Source organism: Scaptodrosophila lebanonensis, unplaced genomic scaffold (assembly GCF_003285725.1).
Source record: "Scaptodrosophila lebanonensis strain 11010-0011.00,11010-0021.00 unplaced genomic scaffold, SlebRS2 tig00000101-arrow-pilon, whole genome shotgun sequence".
NCBI lineage: Eukaryota > Metazoa > Arthropoda > Insecta > Diptera > Drosophilidae > Scaptodrosophila > Scaptodrosophila lebanonensis.
In genome coordinates, this window is record NW_022060569.1 from 2,464,954 (window position 1) to 2,489,199 (window position 24,246).

General features: G+C 37.1%; 3 protein-coding genes across 7 annotated transcripts in view; all 3 read right to left on the reverse strand.

Annotated features, from left to right (window-relative positions):
* The window catches only part of LOC115628125 (DEAD-box helicase Dbp80-like), a 32,082-nt gene extending 22,105 nt beyond the window's left edge, over positions 1-9,977 (reverse strand). For 2 of the 4 annotated variants that reach the window (XM_030524102.1, XM_030524105.1), the window contains exons 1-6: positions 9,872-9,977; positions 9,343-9,505; positions 9,169-9,282; positions 1,463-1,598; positions 964-1,096; positions 790-903 (exon numbers count right to left, since the gene is read on the reverse strand). In XM_030524102.1, the coding sequence (XP_030379962.1) occupies positions 790-903; positions 964-1,096; positions 1,463-1,594 (379 nt within the window). In that variant the 5' untranslated portion in view covers positions 1,595-1,598; positions 9,169-9,282; positions 9,343-9,505; positions 9,872-9,977. Of the gene's footprint in view, positions 1-789; positions 904-963; positions 1,097-1,462; positions 1,680-9,168; positions 9,283-9,342; positions 9,633-9,871 lie in introns of those variants that run through there. The other 2 variants (XM_030524103.1, XM_030524104.1) reach the window with 2 other exon arrangements.
* A 7,578-nt stretch (positions 9,978-17,555) lies between these two features.
* LOC115628130 (DEAD-box helicase Dbp80-like) lies at positions 17,556-22,988 on the reverse strand. The gene is made up of 4 exons (XM_030524110.1): positions 22,960-22,988; positions 18,282-18,417; positions 17,753-17,915; positions 17,556-17,692 (listed from the first exon to the last, which is right to left on the reverse strand). The coding sequence occupies exons 1-4, from the start codon at positions 22,986-22,988 to the stop codon at positions 17,556-17,558; spliced, it is 465 nt and encodes a 154-aa protein (XP_030379970.1).
* Positions 22,989-23,682: 694 nt separating this feature from the next.
* LOC115628124 (DEAD-box helicase Dbp80-like) overlaps positions 23,683-24,246 on the reverse strand; it is an 89,339-nt gene continuing 88,775 nt past the window's right edge. For both annotated transcript variants that reach the window (XM_030524101.1, XM_030524100.1), the window contains one exon: positions 23,683-23,898. In XM_030524101.1, the coding sequence (XP_030379961.1) occupies positions 23,759-23,898 (140 nt within the window). In that variant the 3' untranslated portion in view covers positions 23,683-23,758. The remainder of the gene's footprint in view (positions 23,899-24,246) is intronic.

Sequence of the window (24,246 nt, forward strand, 5' to 3'; positions counted from 1 at the left end):
GCCATATCAGGTGAATACGGCGAGTGGTTAATGGTTAAAATGTGATTTTTGGTCAAATAATCGGTCACAAGCGTCGATCGATTCTGAGCAATTTTTGGTCGTCAGTCAATTTGTGCGGAACAAACCGTGCACACACCTTTCGTAAGCCCAAATGTTCGGTCAAAATGCGATAAATCGATGTTTTGGAGATGTTCAATTCCATTTCTATCAATTTCAATGATGATTTCGGCTGATTTTTGATGAATTCACGCACAGTTTCGACGGAATTTTCGGTGATCACGAATTTTGATTGGCCCACAATGTGATCGTCATTTATGTCCTCACGACCACTTTGAAAACGTTGAAACCACTCGTGCACTCTGCTACGGGATAGGCAATCATCGCCATTAGCTTGTTCCATCAATTGAAACGTTTCGGTAAAAGTTGTACCAATTTTAAAACAAAATTTAATGTTGGCTCTTTGTTCGAAGCTCATTTTCGCACCGATAACACAAAACATACTGACACTTAAAACGCAATAACTTCACTTCCAATCGATGAAATGTCATGAAATTATCACTGGACAATCGATAAAGATAGCAGATTCTAACGCATCAGTCGATTCAAAAAGTCCTGTTTACTTTGGAACAAACCTTGTATATACAAAATGTCATATAGTTTGTGATAAATTTTATGTACTTTTCGATAAATAAAAATATCCACATCTATTCTTCCTATCATACTGATCATATATGTACATATAAACAATCCATTAACTTTGGGTCTACTACGGCAAAAAAACGTACTTACCGAAACGTCCTGTTCGACCAATGCGGTGTAGGTAAGTCTCACAATCAGCATTTCCACGAACATCAACTGGCAAGTCAAAATTAACAACAATAGTAACCTGTTCTATATCAATACCTGATAATAAAAAAAGAGCAATGTATTGTAAACTTTATAGTTATTTATCCATTATATCACCCCTGGATAACACGTTAGTTGTTATCAGAACTTTTTCTAATCCTGACCGAAACCTATCCAAAACAGCTAGTCTTTGCTCCACAGTTAAATCACCAGATAACACTGCAACGAGCCAAGCTGCAGTTTTACGAGTCTAGAAAGAAATATCAATTGTACAGAAATGGAAATAATTTTAGTTGCATTGTTCAAATTGTTTCAGATACAAAGAAGTTAACAGCCTGGAATCCCGCTTGTTCAACTGATGTATCCTACCTTTTTCAAATATAAACTTAAATTGTAACTGTGTCAATTTGCACGGCACCACCTGAGAAACTTCATAAATTACTAAAAATGTGACGCGATAAGAAAAAAAATGGTTTCGTTTGGTTTCGCTAATCTGCAAAACGATCACCAAATTCCAAATATAGAGTAAGACTTCTATTTAATTGTAGGCGTCTCAAATCGTTTTCTCGAACACACATTATCGGTTTGAAATAATACTCATCAATAAAGAACTTACATGGCAAAATATGATTGTTTGACCAATACTTATGCATCCATAAATATTCTGTATAGCCGTATACTTTCCATCTTCGTTTTTACATTTGACGTAGTATTGTTTAATATTACCCAGCGATTCTTCCTCCCGCATCAGTCTATAAATTATAATTGCAGAATTAGTAAAATGTGCAATAAAACAATTTCTAAATAAAACCAGAGTAGAGACAGTAAATTTTAATTCAAAATGACTTATATGAACGCAGAACACGTGTTATTGTTGTAGATTTGGCTCAACTCTGCACACATAGACACAATTTCTATGTAAATGTGCAGTTGCACACATAATCACTAATTACCAAATTTTATTTCGAAATTCCAAAATATTATTCTATAAATATTATACAAGTATTAATGTACTGCGTGGGTTGTGAAACTTTTTATTTGTATTGAAATAAAATAAGCGTGTTAATAAAAGGCTTTACCAACTATAAACAAGTGCAGATTTGTCAGAAGTTGTTATACTCTGTACATGAAATGTACTACTTGTTATTCTCTATGTTTGCAGGAATCGAAAAAATCATCAATAATAATGGCCGATATTCAGGGTATTAAGTGCGGTAAGATCAATTCAGTACAAAACAGCAGAAAACATTTGTATCTTATGAATTAACCAAACGCTAAGTAGTTTTTATACTCTGTACATGAAGTATATTAGGTTTGCGGGAGCTGAAAAATGTAACAGGCAGGAAGAGGCGTGGCAGACCCCACAAAGTATATATATTCTTGATCAGCATGACGAGACGAGTCGATCTACCCCTGTCTGTCTGTCTGTCCGTCCGTATGAACACCTGGATCTCAGAGACTATAAGAGATAGAGACACCAAATTTTGCACAAAGATGCCTTATGTGTGTATTCTATACGAGTTTGTTTTATTTTTTTGATTTTCCTCCCCCACTTCCCCCCTATGAAGGTTTTCCCGATTTTCCATTCGTATAATCGCCTATATCTCGGAGACTATAAGACCCAGGGCCACCAACTTTTAGTCCAAGATGCCTTGTGTGAATACGCAGAAAATGTTTATTTTGGAATTTCCCTCCCTCCCCCCTCTCCCCAGCAAATCGCGATTTTCTCTAACTCCCGTAATTCTTGGAATTTCGAACTCAAATTTTGCAAATACCCCCAGTTAGTTATTATGATAGACCGATTTAACAAGAAGTTATAGCCATAAATATATTTGCTGCTGCAGCGCTGCCCGCGGCTATTGTTGATGTTGCTGTTTGGTTGACTGCTAACATGTTTACACAGACACGAATAGATGCGCATAGGCATACATCCACTCACACAGGCACAATTGCTTTGTATATGTGCAATTATACACCTTTACGTGAGTACGAATACCGAGAAAGGTAAAATCGATCAAAAAATTTTTTTTTTTAATTTTCTTAATTTTATTTATTTTCTATAATTATTGTAAACATATGTACAGAGTATTTCAAAGTCGGGACACCCGACTTTAGATTTTTTAATTGTTAATAGTTGATGAAGCTAGTATTAAGAAATTTATCGTTATTGTTTAGTATTTTGAGTATGGCCCTTCTGGTAACTATGGTCAAGTTGCGCATAAGTTGTTGCTTAAAAATTTAATTTAACGAGCTGGAAATTATCAAGGAACTAGGCAAAAACGCTCTATTGCGCGTCTGTGAATTTCTTGACATTGGCGCCGAAGCAAGTACGACAACAACTGTTGGCAGCATCGAAAGCGACGATGAGTCAAAAGCTGAAACTGGAGGTCTACGAACAATTCGAAAATGTAGATGCGGAAAATGTAAACTTAAAGCGCCAAAAATTCAAAAAGCAGAAGGAACTCACTCAACTGCAAAACGCACTGGCAGAAGCACATAGTGACGTCACTGCAAACGACAAACAAGGTATAGCGAAAATTAAAAATGGAATCGATAGGTGCACGCGTGAGTTGGATCTTCTTCAAGCGGAAGAAGAAGCATAGGTAAGTAAGAGAAATGTTTTGAAAACCAAAGCTGTACTGACAAAATGTTCTTCTTCAAATTCTGCACGGTCCAACGAAAAACACGCACGCTCGATGTTAAACGGGCAAATGTCCGATTTGGTACATCAGCAACGCAATTCGGAAACACCACACGACGAATCCATGCAAAAAACAATGGCAAATATGCTATCACGACAAGCTTACGACGGCAAACTTGGAATTCGACGGATCATCTGCGCTAGCCTGGAAGCACTTCATACACCAATTTGAAACTTCAAGCAGGAACTGTGGATTTCCTGACGAATAAGTCGTACATCGATTATCCAAGGCGCTCAGAAACAGGCTGATCTTATTCAAGACATTTCATTCTTCCAAAAGGTGTCAGCAATTAATAACCCTGTAACATTGTATGCAGAGCAACAAAAAGCGAACAAAATTGTTGATACGGCCGGCAACCCAATGCCAAAGGCTAGAGCAACTTGTTCTATTTGCTACAAGGATTAACACGACCTCATTAAATGCAACGTTTTTCTCAACTCTACTGTAAAGAAACGCTGGGATTTCGCAAACCGCCAAAAAGCGTGCTATTGGTGTTTAAAATTTCATAAATGTCAATGCAATCTAAGAGAGGCTTGCAAAATTGATAATTGCGAGAAATTTCACAACAAGCTGCTACACAAACAGGCAAGCGAGGCGACGGTAATGGCAAAAATATTCCAAACAGATAATTTCCTTTTTATATGAAGAAACTATCCACTATCATGGATATGAGTCTGGCTCATGAAATTGATTTAAAAGGAATCAATGAGCCCCGATTGCTTTAGCTGGACAGGAGGATTATATAGATACGAGTCAACAGCAGAGCGAGCAAATATCAAGCTAAGTGATACCAGAGGCACAATACACGAGTTAAATTATGTATGGCTAATAAACGATTTAAAGCTTCCTTCACAACAAATCAACTACGAAAATCTGTCTAATTCTTTGCCACGTAACTTCGTCGACATTAAAAAGTTACAAAATCAAGCACCATTGCTGCTAACAGGACAACGTCACGCCAACTAGATCACCACATGAGCTGTCATCAATGGAGATGAAATACGACCGATGTTATCCAAAACCAAACTAGGTTGAGTAACACATGGTTCAGTGGAAGTTGTAGTGGCTGATTTTCTACAAGGTTGATTTTATCCAAACTCTTAATTTTTGCCAGATTGAGAGATAAGAGCAACGTTGGTTCTGTGCTCTTAGGTAACCTTGACTTAAGCTCACTTGCTTGGCAGATGGTCATACGATCATACAGTTATCTGAACGAAAGCTAGCGCGCTTATCTTTTAAGCTATGCACATACGTATGTAATGTATTGGCACTGTACATGAGTTCGATTTTGGCACTCTCCATTTATAGTATGCAGCAATAGGTAGGCATTGCTAAAGAGAAGCTTGAGCTTATCGGACGTGCCTATTTACTTTTTGAAACAACAATAAATTATTGTGAGTTAAATTACATGTGCTCTGATTAAAATAGCACAAGCCGCAATCAAATTTACAAGAATTGGGATAATAAAATCAGTGAAGTGTATTTGGTGTCTGACAAGGTATGTTATCACTGCTAAATTTGGACACTAAAGGAAACATGTTTATAAAAATTGGTCTTGCCGGTAATATCCAATAACTTGAAATTGGTGATATTCCTTGAAAAAGTGCTAGACACGGTTCGGAAAGCACAACAACCTAAAAGCTACTATTGCTAATTAAATGTGGAATATAATTTGTGAACCACGCAATATCCAAAAGCTTTCTACGACCAGTCCTAATTCGACTGGGAGGCACTCGGATCTTCCCAGACAGCATTCAGTAAATGCCATTTGCCCAGTCAACGATGTTTCGTATTTTAATGGAATGGCCAGGGATGAAATGGACAATTAAAGCTTAAAGTAGCATATTACGTCACCCGTCGACGACCACTTGCCGTCCCAGTCGCAGCTCAACACCCAGCTTTAATCTTCGTTGGCGCGACTTCAATTCCATTATGAGGATTATATAGATCTTCAATTCGCCAGGATATACATCTATATATATATAAAACAGTTTGTCCTGACTGACTGACTGACTGATTGGTGATCAACGCACAGCCCAAACGGTAAAGGCTAGGAAGCTGAAATTTGGACTCAAGTATCTTTTCATAGTCTAGGTCCCCACTAAGAAGGGATTTTGGAAAACTCGAGCTCCAAAGGGGGAAAACAGGCTCCATCGTTTGTATGAAAAATCTACAGTTTTCATCTGATTAACTTTAAACTTAGTTTGTATACTCTCAGAACAATTCCAAGAAAAACTGTATACTTGGTTTCTTGATATTTTTTTTTAAGGCCTAAAATATGGGAGTTTTCCTGTAAAAAAAATGTTGGGGCAAAAAGGAAACAGCCCACAGCCCAAACAATAAGAGCTAGAAAGCTAAAATTTGGGCTCAAGTATCCTATCAGGGTGTAGATGCGGACTAAGAAGGGATTTTGGAAAATTCGAGCTCCAAAGGGGAAAAAAGAGCTCCAAAGTTTTTTGGAAAAATCCGCATTTTTTAGCCGATCGACATAAAACTTGGTTTCTGAAATCAATAAAAGAATACAAAGAAAACTGCATACTCTGTTTTTTAAATTTTTTGTTGGAGCTTGAATTATTCACGGAGGGCCATTTGCATTTAAATTTGCTTTAAGCGCCTCCCAAGAGCGGCAACAGCCACCCTATCGCCGCACGTATATCCATAAACTGCACGAAGATTGAGTCTTGTTCGGGCGATCTGTGTTCCCCTGAAAAAAGGGATTTCCACTTGAATTCAGAAATTATAAAAATGTACTTACATTTTGTTTCGATGCTCCGTATTGTACATTTTAAATGACAGTTTTATTACCACTCACATTTTCGCTAACAAACAAACCTGCCGACTCGGCGACACACAAATTTCTATAAGTTTGTTTGTTGTTTTGAAAGCTGTGTTCAAAGAGATCGACTCGTCTTATCATGCTGATCAAGAATATTAGTATATATAGTGGGGTCTGCCTGTTACATTTTTCAGCTCGCGCAAACCTAATACAAGTATACTCTTCTACATTTCAGAGTATAAAAAGTCACTTAAACTGTCGTTGTTCTTGTTAAAATCAACCGACCGGAAAAGACTTTAAAGTTTCAGCTCAAAAACTATGTCTCACAAATCATAAGCAAATTAATTTGAGTAAAGAGGAGTTGAAGAAGCGTAAGCTTGACTGGAATATTCTACCCCTGTAAAATAAATATACATATGTGCAATGTATAAAATGACGTTTAAGCCAAAACATAACATAACATAACCATTGTGCTCCTTTACCATTTACCACACTCCATGGCATAGAATTCATCAATTTGTGCCCACTCTTCTATAATTGAATTTTGAAGCTGCTTTTGAGTGTCATACTGCTTGGAATATATAAATATTTCAGCAGAAAGTATGCCCTACATATTCTCTATAGGATTCAGGGCTGGACTCAACACTGGCCACTGTATCAACGGTATGTTCCTGGTCTGTTGTGTTGCTAGAATATCCACCGATCGCCATGAAATTGCTCTCAAATGATATGAACTCCCTATCCAACAGTTCTATATACTTTTCGGCGTTCATTTTACTCGGGACATAGCGTATTTGGGACTTGCTTTTTGAGCTAAAGGCAGCCCATACCATTAGCGATGCTCCCCCATGGTTGCGCTTGTAGCAGGTCTGCCTGGGTTTCGAATATCCCTCCAATATTTGTGGTTACCATCAGGACCGTCCAAGTTTAACTTTTTTTCATCGCTAAAAATGACATCTTAAATTCTTCCTTCTAAAATCGGTACTTATTGAAGAATGCCATACGTGCATCTTTGTCGGATATGTCCTGTAGTCCGCTCATCTATGGCCGCAATTAAACCACTCCGCTTGGCAACATCATAATTATCTGAATCTTTTGAAAATTTTGCTACTGTATTGCGATACCGATTTATGGCAGATACTATTTGTCCAATTTGTATACCAGCATCGCTCATTGCCCGTATCCTACCGCGCTCTTCATCCGACTATTCCGTTCCACGTGGCATTTCTTACTATTAAATTAACTAATATTAATAATCTCTCGATTTTCCTTAGTTTTACGTGATCCCCTACTCACTTTTTTACTATAGTTGTACTTGCATAAGGAAATTAAAATTATTTGTTTACTTTAACGCAGACAGAAGGCAAATAAGTCGTTTTGCACATATAATTATTTTTAATCAAATTCTCGACTTCTATGGTTTATCAGTAATACCGGAACCACAAATGAGGTGGATGGAGGAATATTTCAATTAAAATATGTACAAAATACTTAAAAGAAAAAAACTGCATAACAAAAAACAAAGTACCGTTATTTTACAATCAGAAACACAGAAAACAGTTTTTGCACAAATAATTATACAGGGGTTAATTAGTCCCTCTCCCACAATCCTTTAAAAAAAATAAATTTTATTGTACCTGCCAACTAAATGATGTGATAAAGCCTCCGAATGTGGTAAGGCCTGATTTACAAAATAATAAAACATTTTGTCAATTTGATAAAGATAACGTAGGAAATTTTCTTAAAAAAATTGTACCAATAACTTTAATTAGATCTACAAGGTGTTTTCCAAGTAAACAGGACTTTAAAAAAAAAAAAACAAACAGAACAAATGGTTTTTTCGGCAAAATCAATTTATTTTATTCAAAATAGTCTCCTTCTGCATCAATGCAGCTTTTTGCACGATCCAAAAGCATGCCGAACGAGTGTTTTAGCTCGTTGGCCGGTATGGCCGCCAGTATGCCGGTGCAAGCCTTTTAAATGGCCTCTACGTCTGCATAACGCTTTCCTTTCATGGGCAAATGCATTTTTCCGAAAAGGTAGAAGTCGCACGGTGCCATATCAGGTGAATACGGCGAGTGGTTAATGGTTAAAATGTGATTTTTGGTCAAATAATCGGTCACAAGCGTCGATCGATTCTGAGCAATTTTTGGTCGTCAGTCAATTTGTGCGGAACAAACCGTGCACACACCTTTCGTAAGCCCAAATGTTCGGTCAAAATGCGATAAATCGATGTTTTGGAGATGTTCAATTCCATTTCTATCAATTTCAATGATGATTTCGGCTGATTTTTGATGAATTCACGCACAGTTTCGACGGAATTTTCGGTGATCACGAATTTTGATTGGCCCACAATGTGATCGTCATTTATGTCCTCACGACCACTTTGAAAACGTTGAAACCACTCGTGCACTCTGCTACGGGATAGGCAATCATCGCCATTAGCTTGTTCCATCAATTGAAACGTTTCGGTAAAAGTTGTACCAATTTTAAAACAAAATTTAATGTTGGCTCTTTGTTCGAAGCTCATTTTCGCACCGATAACACAAAACATACTGACACTTAAAACGCAATAACTTCACTTCCAATCGATGAAATGTCATGAAATTATCACTGGACAATCGATAAAGATAGCAGATTCTAACGCATCAGTCGATTCAAAAAGTCCTGTTTACTTTGGAACAAACCTTGTATATACAAAATGTCATATAGTTTGTGATAAATTTTATGTACTTTTCGATAAATAAAAATATCCACATCTATTCTTCCTATCATACTGATCATATATGTACATATAAACAATCCATTAACTTTGGGTCTACTACGGCAAAAAAACGTACTTACCGAAACGTCCTGTTCGACCAATGCGGTGTAGGTAAGTCTCACAATCAGCATTTCCACGAACATCAACTGGCAAGTCAAAATTAACAACAATAGTAACCTGTTCTATATCAATACCTGATAATAAAAAAAGAGCAATGTATTGTAAACTTTATAGTTATTTATCCATTATATCACCCCTGGATAACACGTTAGTTGTTATCAGAACTTTTTCTAATCCTGACCGAAACCTATCCAAAACAGCTAGTCTTTGCTCCACAGTTAAATCACCAGATAACACTGCAACGGAGTGTCCATCAGACGCCATTTTAGCTGCTAGCCAAGCTGCAGTTTTACGAGTCTAGAAAGAAATATCAATTGTACAGAAATGGAAATAATTTTAGTTGCATTGTTCAAATTGTTTCAGATACAAAGAAGTTAACAACCTGGAATCCCGCTTGTTCAACTGATGTATCCTACCTTTTTCAAATATAAACTTAAATTGTAACTGTGTCAATTTGCACGGCACCACCTGAGAAACTTCATAAATTACTAAAAATGTGACGCGATAAGAAAAAAAATGGTTTCGTTTGGTTTCGCTAATCTGCAAAACGATCACCAAATTCCAAATATAGAGTAAGACTTCTATTTAATTGTAGGCGTCTCAAATCGTTTTCTCGAACACACATTATCGGTTTGAAATAATACTCATCAATAAAGAACTTACATGGCAAAATATGATTGTTTGACCAATACTTATGCATCCATAAATATTCTGTATAGCCGTATACTTTCCATCTTCGTTTTTACATTTGACGTAGTATTGTTTAATATTATCCAGCGATTCTTCCTCCCGCATCAGTCTATAAATTATAATTGCAGAATTAGTAAAATATGCAATAAAACAATTTCTAAATAAAACCAGAGTAGAGACAGTAAATTTTAATTCAAAATGACTTATATGAACACGCAGAACACGTGTTATTGTTGTAGATTTGGCTCAACTCTGCACACATAGACACAATTTCTATGTAAATGTGCAGTTGCACACATAATCACTAATTACCAAATTTTATTTCGAAATTCCAAAATATTATTCTATAAATATTATACAAGTATTAATGTACTGCGTGGGTTGTGAAACTTTTTATTTGTATTGAAATAAAATAAGCGTGTTAATAAAAGGCTTTACCAACTATAAACAAGTGCAGATTTGTCAGAAGTTGTTATACTCTGTACATGAAATGTACTACTTGTTATTCTCTATGTTTGCAGGAATCGAAAAAATCATCAATAATAATGGCCGATATTCAGGGTATTAAGTGCGGTAAGATCAATTCAGTACAAAACAGCAGAAAACATTTGTATCTTATGAATTAACCAAACGCTAAGTAGTTTTTATACTCTGTACATGAAGTATATTAGGTTTGCGGGAGCTGAAAAATGTAACAGGCAGGAAGAGGCGTGGCAGACCCCACAAAGTATATATATTCTTGATCAGCATGACGAGACGAGTCGATCTACCCCTGTCTGTCTGTCTGTCCGTCCGTATGAACACCTGGATCTCAGAGACTATAAGAGATAGAGACACCAAATTTTGCACAAAGATGCCTTATGTGTGTATTCTATACGAGTTTGTTTTATTTTTTTGATTTTCCTCCCCCACTTCCCCCCTATGAAGGTTTTCCCGATTTTCCATTCGTATAATCGCCTATATCTCGGAGACTATAAGACCCAGGGCCACCAACTTTTAGTCCAAGATGCCTTGTGTGAATACGCAGAAAATGTTTATTTTGGAATTTCCCTCCCTCCCCCCTCTCCCCAGCAAATCGCGATTTTCTCTAACTCCCGTAATTCTTGGAATTTCGAACTCAAATTTTGCAAATACCCCCAGTTAGTTATTATGATAGACCGATTTAACAAGAAGTTATAGCCATAAATATATTTGCTGCTGCAGCGCTGCCCGCGGCTATTGTTGATGTTGCTGTTTGGTTGACTGCTAACATGTTTACACAGACACGAATAGATGCGCATAGGCATACATCCACTCACACAGGCACAATTGCTTTGTATATGTGCAATTATACACCTTTACGTGAGTACGAATACCGAGAAAGGTAAAATCGATCAAAAAATTTTTTTTTTTAATTTTCTTAATTTTATTTATTTTCTATAATTATTGTAAACATATGTACAGAGTATTTCAAAGTCGGGACACCCGACTTTAGATTTTTTAATTGTTAATAGTTGATGAAGCTAGTATTAAGAAATTTATCGTTATTGTTTAGTATTTTGAGTATGGCCCTTCTGGTAACTATGGTCAAGTTGCGCATAAGTTGTTGCTTAAAAATTTAATTTAACGAGCTGGAAATTATCAAGGAACTAGGCAAAAACGCTCTATTGCGCGTCTGTGAATTTCTTGACATTGGCGCCGAAGCAAGTACGACAACAACTGTTGGCAGCATCGAAAGCGACGATGAGTCAAAAGCTGAAACTGGAGGTCTACGAACAATTCGAAAATGTAGATGCGGAAAATGTAAACTTAAAGCGCCAAAAATTCAAAAAGCAGAAGGAACTCACTCAACTGCAAAACGCACTGGCAGAAGCACATAGTGACGTCACTGCAAACGACAAACAAGGTATAGCGAAAATTAAAAATGGAATCGATAGGTGCACGCGTGAGTTGGATCTTCTTCAAGCGGAAGAAGAAGCATAGGTAAGTAAGAGAAATGTTTTGAAAACCAAAGCTGTACTGACAAAATGTTCTTCTTCAAATTCTGCACGGTCCAACGAAAAACACGCACGCTCGATGTTAAACGGGCAAATGTCCGATTTGGTACATCAGCAACGCAATTCGGAAACACCACACGACGAATCCATGCAAAAAACAATGGCAAATATGCTATCACGACAAGCTTACGACGGCAAACTTGGAATTCGACGGATCATCTGCGCTAGCCTGGAAGCACTTCATACACCAATTTGAAACTTCAAGCAGGAACTGTGGATTTCCTGACGAATAAGTCGTACATCGATTATCCAAGGCGCTCAGAAACAGGCTGATCTTATTCAAGACATTTCATTCTTCCAAAAGGTGTCAGCAATTAATAACCCTGTAACATTGTATGCAGAGCAACAAAAAGCGAACAAAATTGTTGATACGGCCGGCAACCCAATGCCAAAGGCTAGAGCAACTTGTTCTATTTGCTACAAGGATTAACACGACCTCATTAAATGCAACGTTTTTCTCAACTCTACTGTAAAGAAACGCTGGGATTTCGCAAACCGCCAAAAAGCGTGCTATTGGTGTTTAAAATTTCATAAATGTCAATGCAATCTAAGAGAGGCTTGCAAAATTGATAATTGCGAGAAATTTCACAACAAGCTGCTACACAAACAGGCAAGCGAGGCGACGGTAATGGCAAAAATATTCCAAACAGATAATTTCCTTTTTATATGAAGAAACTATCCACTATCATGGATATGAGTCTGGCTCATGAAATTGATTTAAAAGGAATCAATGAGCCCCGATTGCTTTAGCTGGACAGGAGGATTATATAGATACGAGTCAACAGCAGAGCGAGCAAATATCAAGCTAAGTGATACCAGAGGCACAATACACGAGTTAAATTATGTATGGCTAATAAACGATTTAAAGCTTCCTTCACAACAAATCAACTACGAAAATCTGTCTAATTCTTTGCCACGTAACTTCGTCGACATTAAAAAGTTACAAAATCAAGCACCATTGCTGCTAACAGGACAACGTCACGCCAACTAGATCACCACATGAGCTGTCATCAATGGAGATGAAATACGACCGATGTTATCCAAAACCAAACTAGGTTGAGTAACACATGGTTCAGTGGAAGTTGTAGTGGCTGATTTTCTACAAGGTTGATTTTATCCAAACTCTTAATTTTTGCCAGATTGAGAGATAAGAGCAACGTTGGTTCTGTGCTCTTAGGTAACCTTGACTTAAGCTCACTTGCTTGGCAGATGGTCATACGATCATACAGTTATCTGAACGAAAGCTAGCGCGCTTATCTTTTAAGCTATGCACATACGTATGTAATGTATTGGCACTGTACATGAGTTCGATTTTGGCACTCTCCATTTATAGTATGCAGCAATAGGTAGGCATTGCTAAAGAGAAGCTTGAGCTTATCGGACGTGCCTATTTACTTTTTGAAACAACAATAAATTATTGTGAGTTAAATTACATGTGCTCTGATTAAAATAGCACAAGCCGCAATCAAATTTACAAGAATTGGGATAATAAAATCAGTGAAGTGTATTTGGTGTCTGACAAGGTATGTTATCACTGCTAAATTTGGACACTAAAGGAAACATGTTTATAAAAATTGGTCTTGCCGGTAATATCCAATAACTTGAAATTGGTGATATTCCTTGAAAAAGTGCTAGACACGGTTCGGAAAGCACAACAACCTAAAAGCTACTATTGCTAATTAAATGTGGAATATAATTTGTGAACCACGCAATATCCAAAAGCTTTCTACGACCAGTCCTAATTCGACTGGGAGGCACTCGGATCTTCCCAGACAGCATTCAGTAAATGCCATTTGCCCAGTCAACGATGTTTCGTATTTTAATGGAATGGCCAGGGATGAAATGGACAATTAAAGCTTAAAGTAGCATATTACGTCACCCGTCGACGACCACTTGCCGTCCCAGTCGCAGCTCAACACCCAGCTTTAATCTTCGTTGGCGCGACTTCAATTCCATTATGAGGATTATATAGATCTTCAATTCGCCAGGATATACATCTATATATATATAAAACAGTTTGTCCTGACTGACTGACTGACTGATTGGTGATCAACGCACAGCCCAAACGGTAAAGGCTAGGAAGCTGAAATTTGGACTCAAGTATCTTTTCATAGTCTAGGTCCCCACTAAGAAGGGATTTTGGAAAACTCGAGCTCCAAAGGGGGAAAACAGGCTCCATCGTTTGTATGAAAAATCTACAGTTTTCATCTGATTAACTTTAAACTTAGTTTGTATACTCTCAGAACAATTCCAAGAAAAACTGTATACTTGGTTTCTTGATATTTTTTTTTAAGGCCTAAAATATGGGAGTTTTCCTGTAAAAAAAATGTTGGGGCAAAAAGGAAACAGCCCACAGCCCAAACAATAAGAGCTAGAAAGCTAAAATTTGGGCTCAAGTATCCTATCAGGGTGTAGATGCGGACTAAGAAGGGATTTTGGAAAATTCGAGCTCCAAAGGGGAAAAAAGAGCTCCAAAGTTTTTTGGAAAAATCCGCATTTTTTAGCCGATCGACATAAAACTTGGTTTCTGAAATCAATAAAAGAATACAAAGAAAACTGCATACTCTGTTTTTTAAATTTTTTGTTGGAGCTTGAATTATTCACGGAGGGCCATTTGCATTTAAATTTGCTTTAAGCGCCTCCCAAGAGCGGCAACAGCCACCCTATCGCCGCACGTATATCCATAAACTGCACGAAGATTGAGTCTTGTTCGGGCGATCTGTGTTCCCCTGAAAAAAGGGATTTCCACTTGAATTCAGAAATTATAAAAATGTACTTACATTTTGTTTCGATGCTCCGTATTGTACATTTTAAATGACAGTTTTATTACCACTCACATTTTCGCTAACAAACAAACCTGCCGACTCGGCGACACACAAATTTCTATAAGTTTGTTTGTTGTTTTGAAAGCTGTGTTCAAAGAGATCGACTCGTCTTATCATGCTGATCAAGAATATTAGTATATATAGTGGGGTCTGCCTGTTACATTTTTCAGCTCGCGCAAACCTAATACAAGTATACTCTTCTACATTTCAGAGTATAAAAAGTCACTTAAACTGTCGTTGTTCTTGTTAAAATCAACCGACCGGAAAAGACTTTAAAGTTTCAGCTCAAAAACTATGTCTCACAAATCATAAGCAAATTAATTTGAGTAAAGAGGAGTTGAAGAAGCGTAAGCTTGACTGGAATATTCTACCCCTGTAAAATAAATATACATATGTGCAATGTATAAAATGACGTTTAAGCCAAAACATAACATAACATAACCATTGTGCTCCTTTACCATTTACCACACTCCATGGCATAGAATTCATCAATTTGTGCCCACTCTTCTATAATTGAATTTTGAAGCTGCTTTTGAGTGTCATACTGCTTGGAATATATAAATATTTCAGCAGAAAGTATGCCCTACATATTCTCTATAGGATTCAGGGCTGGACTCAACACTGGCCACTGTATCAACGGTATGTTCCTGGTCTGTTGTGTTGCTAGAATATCCACCGATCGCCATGAAATTGCTCTCAAATGATATGAACTCCCTATCCAACAGTTCTATATACTTTTCGGCGTTCATTTTACTCGGGACATAGCGTATTTGGGACTTGCTTTTTGAGCTAAAGGCAGCCCATACCATTAGCGATGCTCCCCCATGGTTGCGCTTGTAGCAGGTCTGCCTGGGTTTCGAATATCCCTCCAATATTTGTGGTTACCATCAGGACCGTCCAAGTTTAACTTTTTTTCATCGCTAAAAATGACATCTTAAATTCTTCCTTCTAAAATCGGTACTTATTGAAGAATGCCATACGTGCATCTTTGTCGGATATGTCCTGTAGTCCGCTCATCTATGGCCGCAATTAAACCACTCCGCTTGGCAACATCATAATTATCTGAATCTTTTGAAAATTTTGCTACTGTATTGCGATACCGATTTATGGCAGATACTATTTGTCCAATTTGTATACCAGCATCGCTCATTGCCCGTATCCTACCGCGCTCTTCATCCGACTATTCCGTTCCACGTGGCATTTCTTACTATTAAATTAACTAATATTAATAATCTCTCGATTTTCCTTAGTTTTACGTGATCCCCTACTCACTTTTTTACTATAGTTGTACTTGCATAAGGAAATTAAAATTATTTGTTTACTTTAACGCAGACAGAAGGCAAATAAGTCGTTTTGCACATATAATTATTTTTAATCAAATTCTCGACTTCTATGGTTTATCAGTAATACCGGAACCACAAATGAGGTGGATGGAGGAATATTTCAATTAAAATATGTACAAAATACTTAAAAGAAAAAAACTGCATAACAAAAAACAAAGTACCGTTATTTTACAATCAGAAACACAGAAAACAGTTTTTGCACAAATAATTATACAGGGGTTAATTAGTCCCTCTCCCACAATCCTTTAAAAAAAATAAATTTTATTGTACCTGCCAACTAAATGATGTGATAAAGCCTCCGAATGTGGTAAGGCCTGATTTACAAAATAATAAAACATTTTGTCAATTTGATAAAGATAACGTAGGAAATTTTCTTAAAAAAATTGTACCAATAACTTTAATTAGATCTACAAGGTGTTTTCCAAGTAAACAGGACTTTAAAAAAAAAAAACAAACAGAACAAATGGTTTTTTCGGCAAAATCAATTTATTTTATTCAAAATAGTCTCCTTCTGCATCAATGCAGCTTTTTGCACGATCCAAAAGCATGCCGAACGAGTGTTTTAGCTCGTTGGCCGGTATGGCCGCCAGTATGCCGGTGCAAGCCTTTTAAATGGCCTCTACGTCTGCATAACGCTTTCCTTTCATGGGCAAATGCATTTTTCCGAAAAGGTAGAAGTCGCACGGTGCCATATCAGGTGAATACGGCGAGTGGTTAATGGTTAAAATGTGATTTTTGGTCAAATAATCGGTCACAAGCGTCGATCGATTCTGAGCAATTTTTGGTCGTCAGTCAATTTGTGCGGAACAAACCGTGCACACACCTTTCGTAAGCCCAAATGTTCGGTCAAAATGCGATAAATCGATGTTTTGGAGATGTTCAATTCCATTTCTATCAATTTCAATGATGATTTCGGCTGATTTTTGATGAATTCACGCACAGTTTCGACGGAATTTTCGGTGATCACGAATTCTGATTGGCCCACAATGTGATCGTCATTTATGTCCTCACGACCACTTTGAAAACGTTGAAACCACTCGTGCACTCTGCTACGGGATAGGCAATCATCGCCATTAGCTTGTTCCATCAATTGAAACGTTTCGGTAAAAGTTGTACCAATTTTAAAACAAAATTTAATGTTGGCTCTTTGTTCGAAGCTCATTTTCGCACCGATAACACAAAACATACTGACACTTAAAACGCAATAACTTCACTTCCAATCGATGAAATGTCATGAAATTATCACTGGACAATCGATAAAGATAGCAGATTCTAACGCATCAGTCGATTCAAAAAGTCCTGTTTACTTTGGAACAAACCTTGTATATACAAAATGTCATATAGTTTGTGATAAATTTTATGTACTTTTCGATAAATAAAAATATCCACATCTATTCTTCCTATCATACTGATCATATATGTACATATAAACAATCCATTAACTTTGGGTCTACTACGGCAAAAAAACGTACTTACCGAAACGTCCTGTTCGACCAATGCGGTGTAGGTAAGTCTCACAATCAGCATTTCCACGAACATCAACTGGCAAGTCAAAATTAACAACAATAGTAACCTGTTCTATATCAATACCTGATAATAAAAAAAGAGCAATGTATTGTAAACTTTATAGTTATTTATCCATTATATCACCCCTGGATAACACGTTAGTTGTTATCAGAACTTTTTCTAATCCTGACCGAAACCTATCCAAAACAGCTAGTCTTTGCTCCACAGTTAAATCACCAGATAACACTGCAACGGAGTGTCCATCAGACGCCATTTTAGCTGCTAGCCAAGCTGCAGTTTTACGAGTCTAGAAAGAAATATCAATTGTACAGAAATGGAAATAATTTTAGTTGCATTGTTCAAATTGTTTCAGATACAAAGAAGTTAACAACCTGGAATCCCGCTTGTTCAACTGATGTATCCTACCTTTTTCAAATATAAACTTAAATTGTAACTGTGTCAATTTGCACGGCACCACCTGAGAAACTTCATAAATTACTAAAAATGTGACGCGATAAGAAAAAAAATGGTTTCGTTTGGTTTCGCTAATCTGCAAAACGATCACCAAATTCCAAATATAGAGTAAGACTTCTATTTAATTGTAGGCGTCTCAAATCGTTTTCTCGAACACACATTATCGGTTTGAAATAATACTCATCAATAAAGAACTTACATGGCAAAATATGATTGTTTGACCAATACTTATGCATCCATAAATATTCTGTATAGCCGTATACTTTCCATCTTCGTTTTTACATTTGACGTAGTATTGTTTAATATTATCCAGCGATTCTTCCTCCCGCATCAGTCTATAAATTATAATTGCAGAATTAGTAAAATATGCAATAAAACAATTTCTAAATAAAACCAGAGTAGAGACAGTAAATTTTAATTCAAAATGACTTATATGAACACGCAGAACACGTGTTATTGTTGTAGATTTGGCTCAACTCTGCACACATAGACACAATTTCTATGTAAATGTGCAGTTGCACACATAATCACTAATTACCAAATTTTATTTCGAAATTCCAAAATATTATTCTATAAATATTATACAAGTATTAATGTACTGCGTGGGTTGTGAAACTTTTTATTTGTATTGAAATAAAATAAGCGTGTTAATAAAAGGCTTTACCAACTATAAACAAGTGCAGATTTGTCAGAAGTTGTACATGAAATGTACTACTTGTTATTCTCTATGTTTGCAGGAATCGAAAAAATCATCAATAATAATGGCCGATATTCAGGGTATTAAATGCGGCAAGATCAATTCAGTACAAAACAGCAGAAAACATTTGTATCTTATGAATTAACCAAACGCTAAGTAGTTTTTATACTCTGTACATGAAGTATATTAGGTTTGCGGGAGCTGAAAAATGTAACAGGCAGGAAGAGGCGTGGCAGACCCCACAAAGTATATATATTCTTGATCAGCATGACGAGACGAGTCGATCTAGCCCTGTCTGTCTGTCTGTCCGTCCGTATGAACACCTGGATCTCAGAGACTATAAGAGATAGAGACACCAAATTTTGCACAAAGATGCCTTATGTGTGTATTCTATACGAGTTTGTTTTATTTTTTTGATTTTCCTCCCCCACTTCCCCCCTATGAAGGTTTTCCCGATTTTCCATTCGTATAATCGCCTATATCTCGGAGACTATAAGACCCAGGGCCACCAACTTTTAGTCCAAGATGCCTTGTGTGAATACGCAGAAAATGTTTATTTTGGAATTTCCCTCCCTCCCCCCTCTCCCCAGCAAATCGCGATTTTCTCTAACTCCCGTAATTCTTGGAATTTCGAACTCAAATTTTGCAAATACCCCCAGTTAGTTATTATGATAGACCGATTTAACAAGAAGTTATAGCCATAAATATACTTGCTGCTGCAGCGCTGCCCGCGGCTATTGTTGATGTTGCTGTTTGGTTGACTGCTAACATGTTTACACAGACACGAATAGATGCGCATAGGCATACATCCACTCACACAGGCACAATTGCTTTGTATATGTGCAATTATACACCATTACGTGAGTACAAATACCGAGAAAGGTAAAATCGATCAAAAAATTTTTTTTTTAAATTTTCTTAATTTTATTTATTTTCTATAATTATTGTAAACATATGTACAGAGTATTTCAAAGTCGGGACACCCGACTTTAGCTTTTTTAATTGTTAATAGTTGATGAAGCTAGTATTAAGAAATTTATCGTTATTGTTTAGTATTTTGAGTATGGCCCTTCTGGTAACTATGGTCAAGTTGCGCATAAGTTGTTGCTTAAAAATTTAATTGCACGAGCTGGAAATTATCAAGGAACTAGGCAAAAACGCTCTATTGCGCGTCTGTGAATTTCTTGACATTGGCGTCGATGCAAGTACGACAAAAACGGTCATGGCCGCCAAAATTGTGGAAGTTATATCAGTTGGCAGCATCGAAAGCGACGATGAGTCAAAAGCTGAAACTGGAGGTCTACGAACAATTCGAAAATGTAGATGCGGAAAATGTAAACTTAAAACGCCAAAAATTCAAAAAGCAGAAACGCACTGGCAGAAGCACATAGTGACGTCACTGCAAACGACAAACAAGGTATAGCGAAAATTAAGAATGGAATCGATAGGTGCACGCGTGAGTTGGATCTTCTTCAAGCGGAAGAAGAAGCATAGGTAAGTAAGAGAAATGTTTTGAAAACCAAAGCTGTACTGACAAAATGTTCTTCTTCAAATTCTGCACGGTCCAACGAAAAACACGCACGCTCGATGTTAAACGGGCAAATGTCCGATTTGGTACATCAGCAACGCAATTCGGAAACACCACACGACGAATCCATGCAAAAAACAATGGCAAAAATGCTATCACGACAAGCTTTCGACGGAAAACTTGGAATTCGACGGATCATCTGCGCTAGCCTGGAAGCACTTCATACACCAATTTGAAACTTCAAGCAGGAACTGTGGATTTCCTGACGAATAAGTCGTACATCGATTATCCAAGGCGCTCAGAAACAGGCTGATCTTATTCAAGACATTTCATTCTTCCAAAAGGTGTCAGCAATTAATAACCCGGTAACATTGTATGCAGAGCAACAAAAAGCGAACAAAATTGTTGATACGGCCGGCAACCCAATGCCAAATGCTAGAGCAACTTGTTCTATTTGCTACAAGGATTAACACGACCTCATTAAATGCAACGTTTTTCTCAACTCTACTGTAAAGAAACGCTGGGATTTCGCAAACCGCCATAAAGCGTGCTATTGGTGTTTGAAATTTCATAAATGTCAATGCAATCTAAGAGAGGCTTGCAAAATTGATAATTGCGAGAAATTTCACAACAAGCTGCTACACAAACAGGCAAGCGAGGCGACGGTAATGGCAAAAATATTCCAAACAGATAATTTCCTTTTTATATGAAGAAACTATCCACTATCATGGATATGAGTCTGGTTCATGAAATTGATTTAAAAGGAATCAATGAGCCCCGATTGCTTTAGCTGGACAGGAGGATTATATAGATACGAGTCAACAGCAGAGCGAGCAAATATCAAGCTAAGTGATACCAGAGGCACAATACACGAGTTAAATTATGTATGGCTAATAAACGATTTAAAGCTTCCTTCACAACACATCAACTACGAAAATCTGTCTAATTCTTTGCCACGTAACTTCGTCGACATTAAAAAGTTACAAAATCAAGCACCATTGCTGCTAACAGGACAACGTCACGCCAACTAGATCACCACATGAGCTGTCATCAATGGAGATGAAATACGACCGATGTTATCCAAAACCAAACTAGGTTGAGTAACACATGGTTCAGTGGAAGTTGTAGTGGCTGATTTTCTACAAGGTTGATTTTATCCAAACTCTTAATTTTTGCCAGATTGAGAGATAAGAGCAACGTTGGTTCTGTGCTCTTAGGTAACCTTGACTTAAGCTCACTTGCTTGGCAGATGGTCATACGATCATACAGTTATCTGAACGAAAGCTAGCGCGCTTATCTTTTAAGCTATGCACATACGTATGTAATGTATTGGCACTGTACATGAGTTCGATTTTGGCACTCTCCATTTATAGTATGCAGCAATAGGTAGGCATTGCTAAAGAGAAGCTTGAGCTTATCGGACGTGCCTATTTACTTTTTGAAACAACAATAAATTATTGTGAGTTAAATTACATGTGCTCTGATTAAAATAGCACAAGTCGCAAACAAATTTACAAGAATTGGGATAATAAAATCAGTGAAGTGTATTTGGTGTCTGACAAGGTATGTTATTACTGCTAAATTTGGACACTAAAGGAAACATGTTTATAGAAATTGGTCTTGCCGGTAATATCCAATAACTTGTGATGTTGATGTTTCGTATTTCAATGGAATGGCCAGGGATGAAATGGACAATTAAAGCTTAAAGTAGCATATTACGTCACCCGTCGACGACCACTTGCCGTCCCAGTCGCAGCTCAACACCCAGCTTTAATCTTCGTTGGCGCGACTTCAATTCCATAATGAGGATTATATAGATCTTCAATTCGCCAGGATATACATCTATATATATATAAAACAGTTTGTCCTGACTGACTGACTGGCTGACTGACTGATTGGTGATCAACGCACACCCCAAACGGTAAAGGCTAGGAAGCTGAAATTTTGGACTCAAGTATCCTTTCATAGTCTAGGTGCCCACTAAGGGATTTTGGAAAACTCGAGCTCCAAAGGGGGAAAACAGGCTCCAACGTTTGTATGAAAAATCTACAGTTTTCATCTGATTAACTTCAAACTTAGTTTGTATACTCACAGAATAATTCCAAGAAAAACTGTATACTTGGTTTTTTGATATTGTTTTTTTATTTTTTTTTTGGGCCTAAAATATGGGAGTTTTCCTGTAAAAAAATGTTGGGGCACAAAAGCAAAAAGCGTCAACAGCCCACAGCCCACACGGTAAAAGCTAGGATGCTGAAATTTGGGCTCAAGTATCCTATCATGGTGTAGATGTGCACTAAGAAGGGATTTTGGAAAATTCGAGCTCCAAAGGGGGGAAAAAAGAGCTCCAAAGTTTTTTTTGAAAAATCCGCATTTTTTAGCCGATCGGCATAAAACTTGGTTTCTGAAATCAATAAAAGAATACAAAGAAAACTGCATACTCTGTTTTTTAAATTTTTTGTTGGAGCTTGAATTATTCACGGAGGGCCATTTGCATTTAAATTTGCTTTAAGCGCCTCCCAAGAGCGGCAACAGCCACCCTATCGCCGCACGTATATCCATAAACTGCACGAAGATTGAGTCTTGTTCGGGCGATGTGTTCCCCTGAAAAAAAGGATTTCCACTTGAATTCAGAAATTATAAAAATGTACTTACATTTTGTTTCGATGCTCCGTATTGTACATTTTAAATGACAGTTTTATTACCACTCACATTGAAAATTTATATGAGTTTATATAAATTATTTAAACAAAGATGGGACGCTTGCTTTTAATTCTGACTTTAATATCGAAAATGACGAAACGATTGTGCGATTGTGCTTCTATTTAGTTCGGTTTTTCAACTGACTTCACATTAGGCTTACATGCTAAACTAAGCCTAAGGCGGCGAAAAAAGGGCGCGAGGCGACGTCCGCAAACGGCCGCTCTCGCGCTCTCTTTTCGCCCTAAACTAAAATTCAAATAATTCTCTTAAACTATCTTAATCTAAAGCAGCATCTGCGCCAACACACATTTTCGCTAACAAACAAACCTGCCGACTCGGCGACACACAAATTTCTATAAGTTTGTTTGTTGTTTTGAAAGCTGTGTTCAAAGTTCTAGTGTTTAAAGTCGCCATTTAGTAATTTCAGTTTATTTATAAAAACTAAACTTTATATTGCTATGATTTTTAAAATCAAAACTCCTGGCCAAACAGACGAGATTTGAAAACATCTAAAAAAATTTCCCTGGCACCAAGATTTGGTTTTAGGGCGAAATTTGGGAGAAAGAGATTTCCGTGGCACGCCCGATTATAAATCTACAACAACTTTTACTTTCAGTTATGTGCGTTTGTAGCATTCAAAATTATCTCCATTGCCAATAAAATAACATATTACAATTTTGTATAGGGCTATTTTTATTCACTTAATAAATTTAGAAAAAGCGTAATCGAACTGATTATAACAACGATGAAATTAATTTCCTATCTTTTCAATATCGTCAGCGTTATCAGTATTTAGATATTGGATTTCCTTTTTAAAGTGTTTTTCAACAGTTCGACATACTGCCATAGATCGTTCGCTATCGATGAGATTAATTGCAATTCCGGACTTTCCTGAAATAATAAACGAGAAATCAATTTTTATGTCCTTCGCGAACATTGGAAGGGGGGTGGGAGGGAAATTTCGAAATACACATTTTCTACGTATTCACAAAAGGCATCTTAGACTAAAATTAGGTGTTCCTAGGTCTTATAGTCTCCGAGGCAATTATACGAACGGTGTTACGGAAAACCCCCATTATTGGGGGAGTGGGGGGGGGGGGGAGATCGACTCGTCTTATCATGCTGATCAAGAATATATATACTATGTGGGGTCTGCCTGTTACATTTTTCAGCTCGCGCAAACCTAATACAAGTATACTCTTCTACATTTCAGAGTATAAAAAGTCACTTAAACTGTCG

Excerpts from the sequence above, each read along its gene's own strand:
- LOC115628130 (XM_030524110.1), bottom strand. The coding sequence starts at position 22,988 with ATGTACAATACGGAGCATCGAAACAAAAT. Across the intron at positions 17,916-18,281 it reads AAACAATCATATTTTGCCAT|ACTCGTAAAACTGCAGCTTG; the intron begins GTAAGTTCTTTA and ends ATTTCTTTCTAG. Across the intron at positions 17,693-17,752 it reads AACTAACGTGTTATCCAGGG|GTATTGATATAGAACAGGTT; the intron begins GTGATATAATGG and ends TTTTATTATCAG.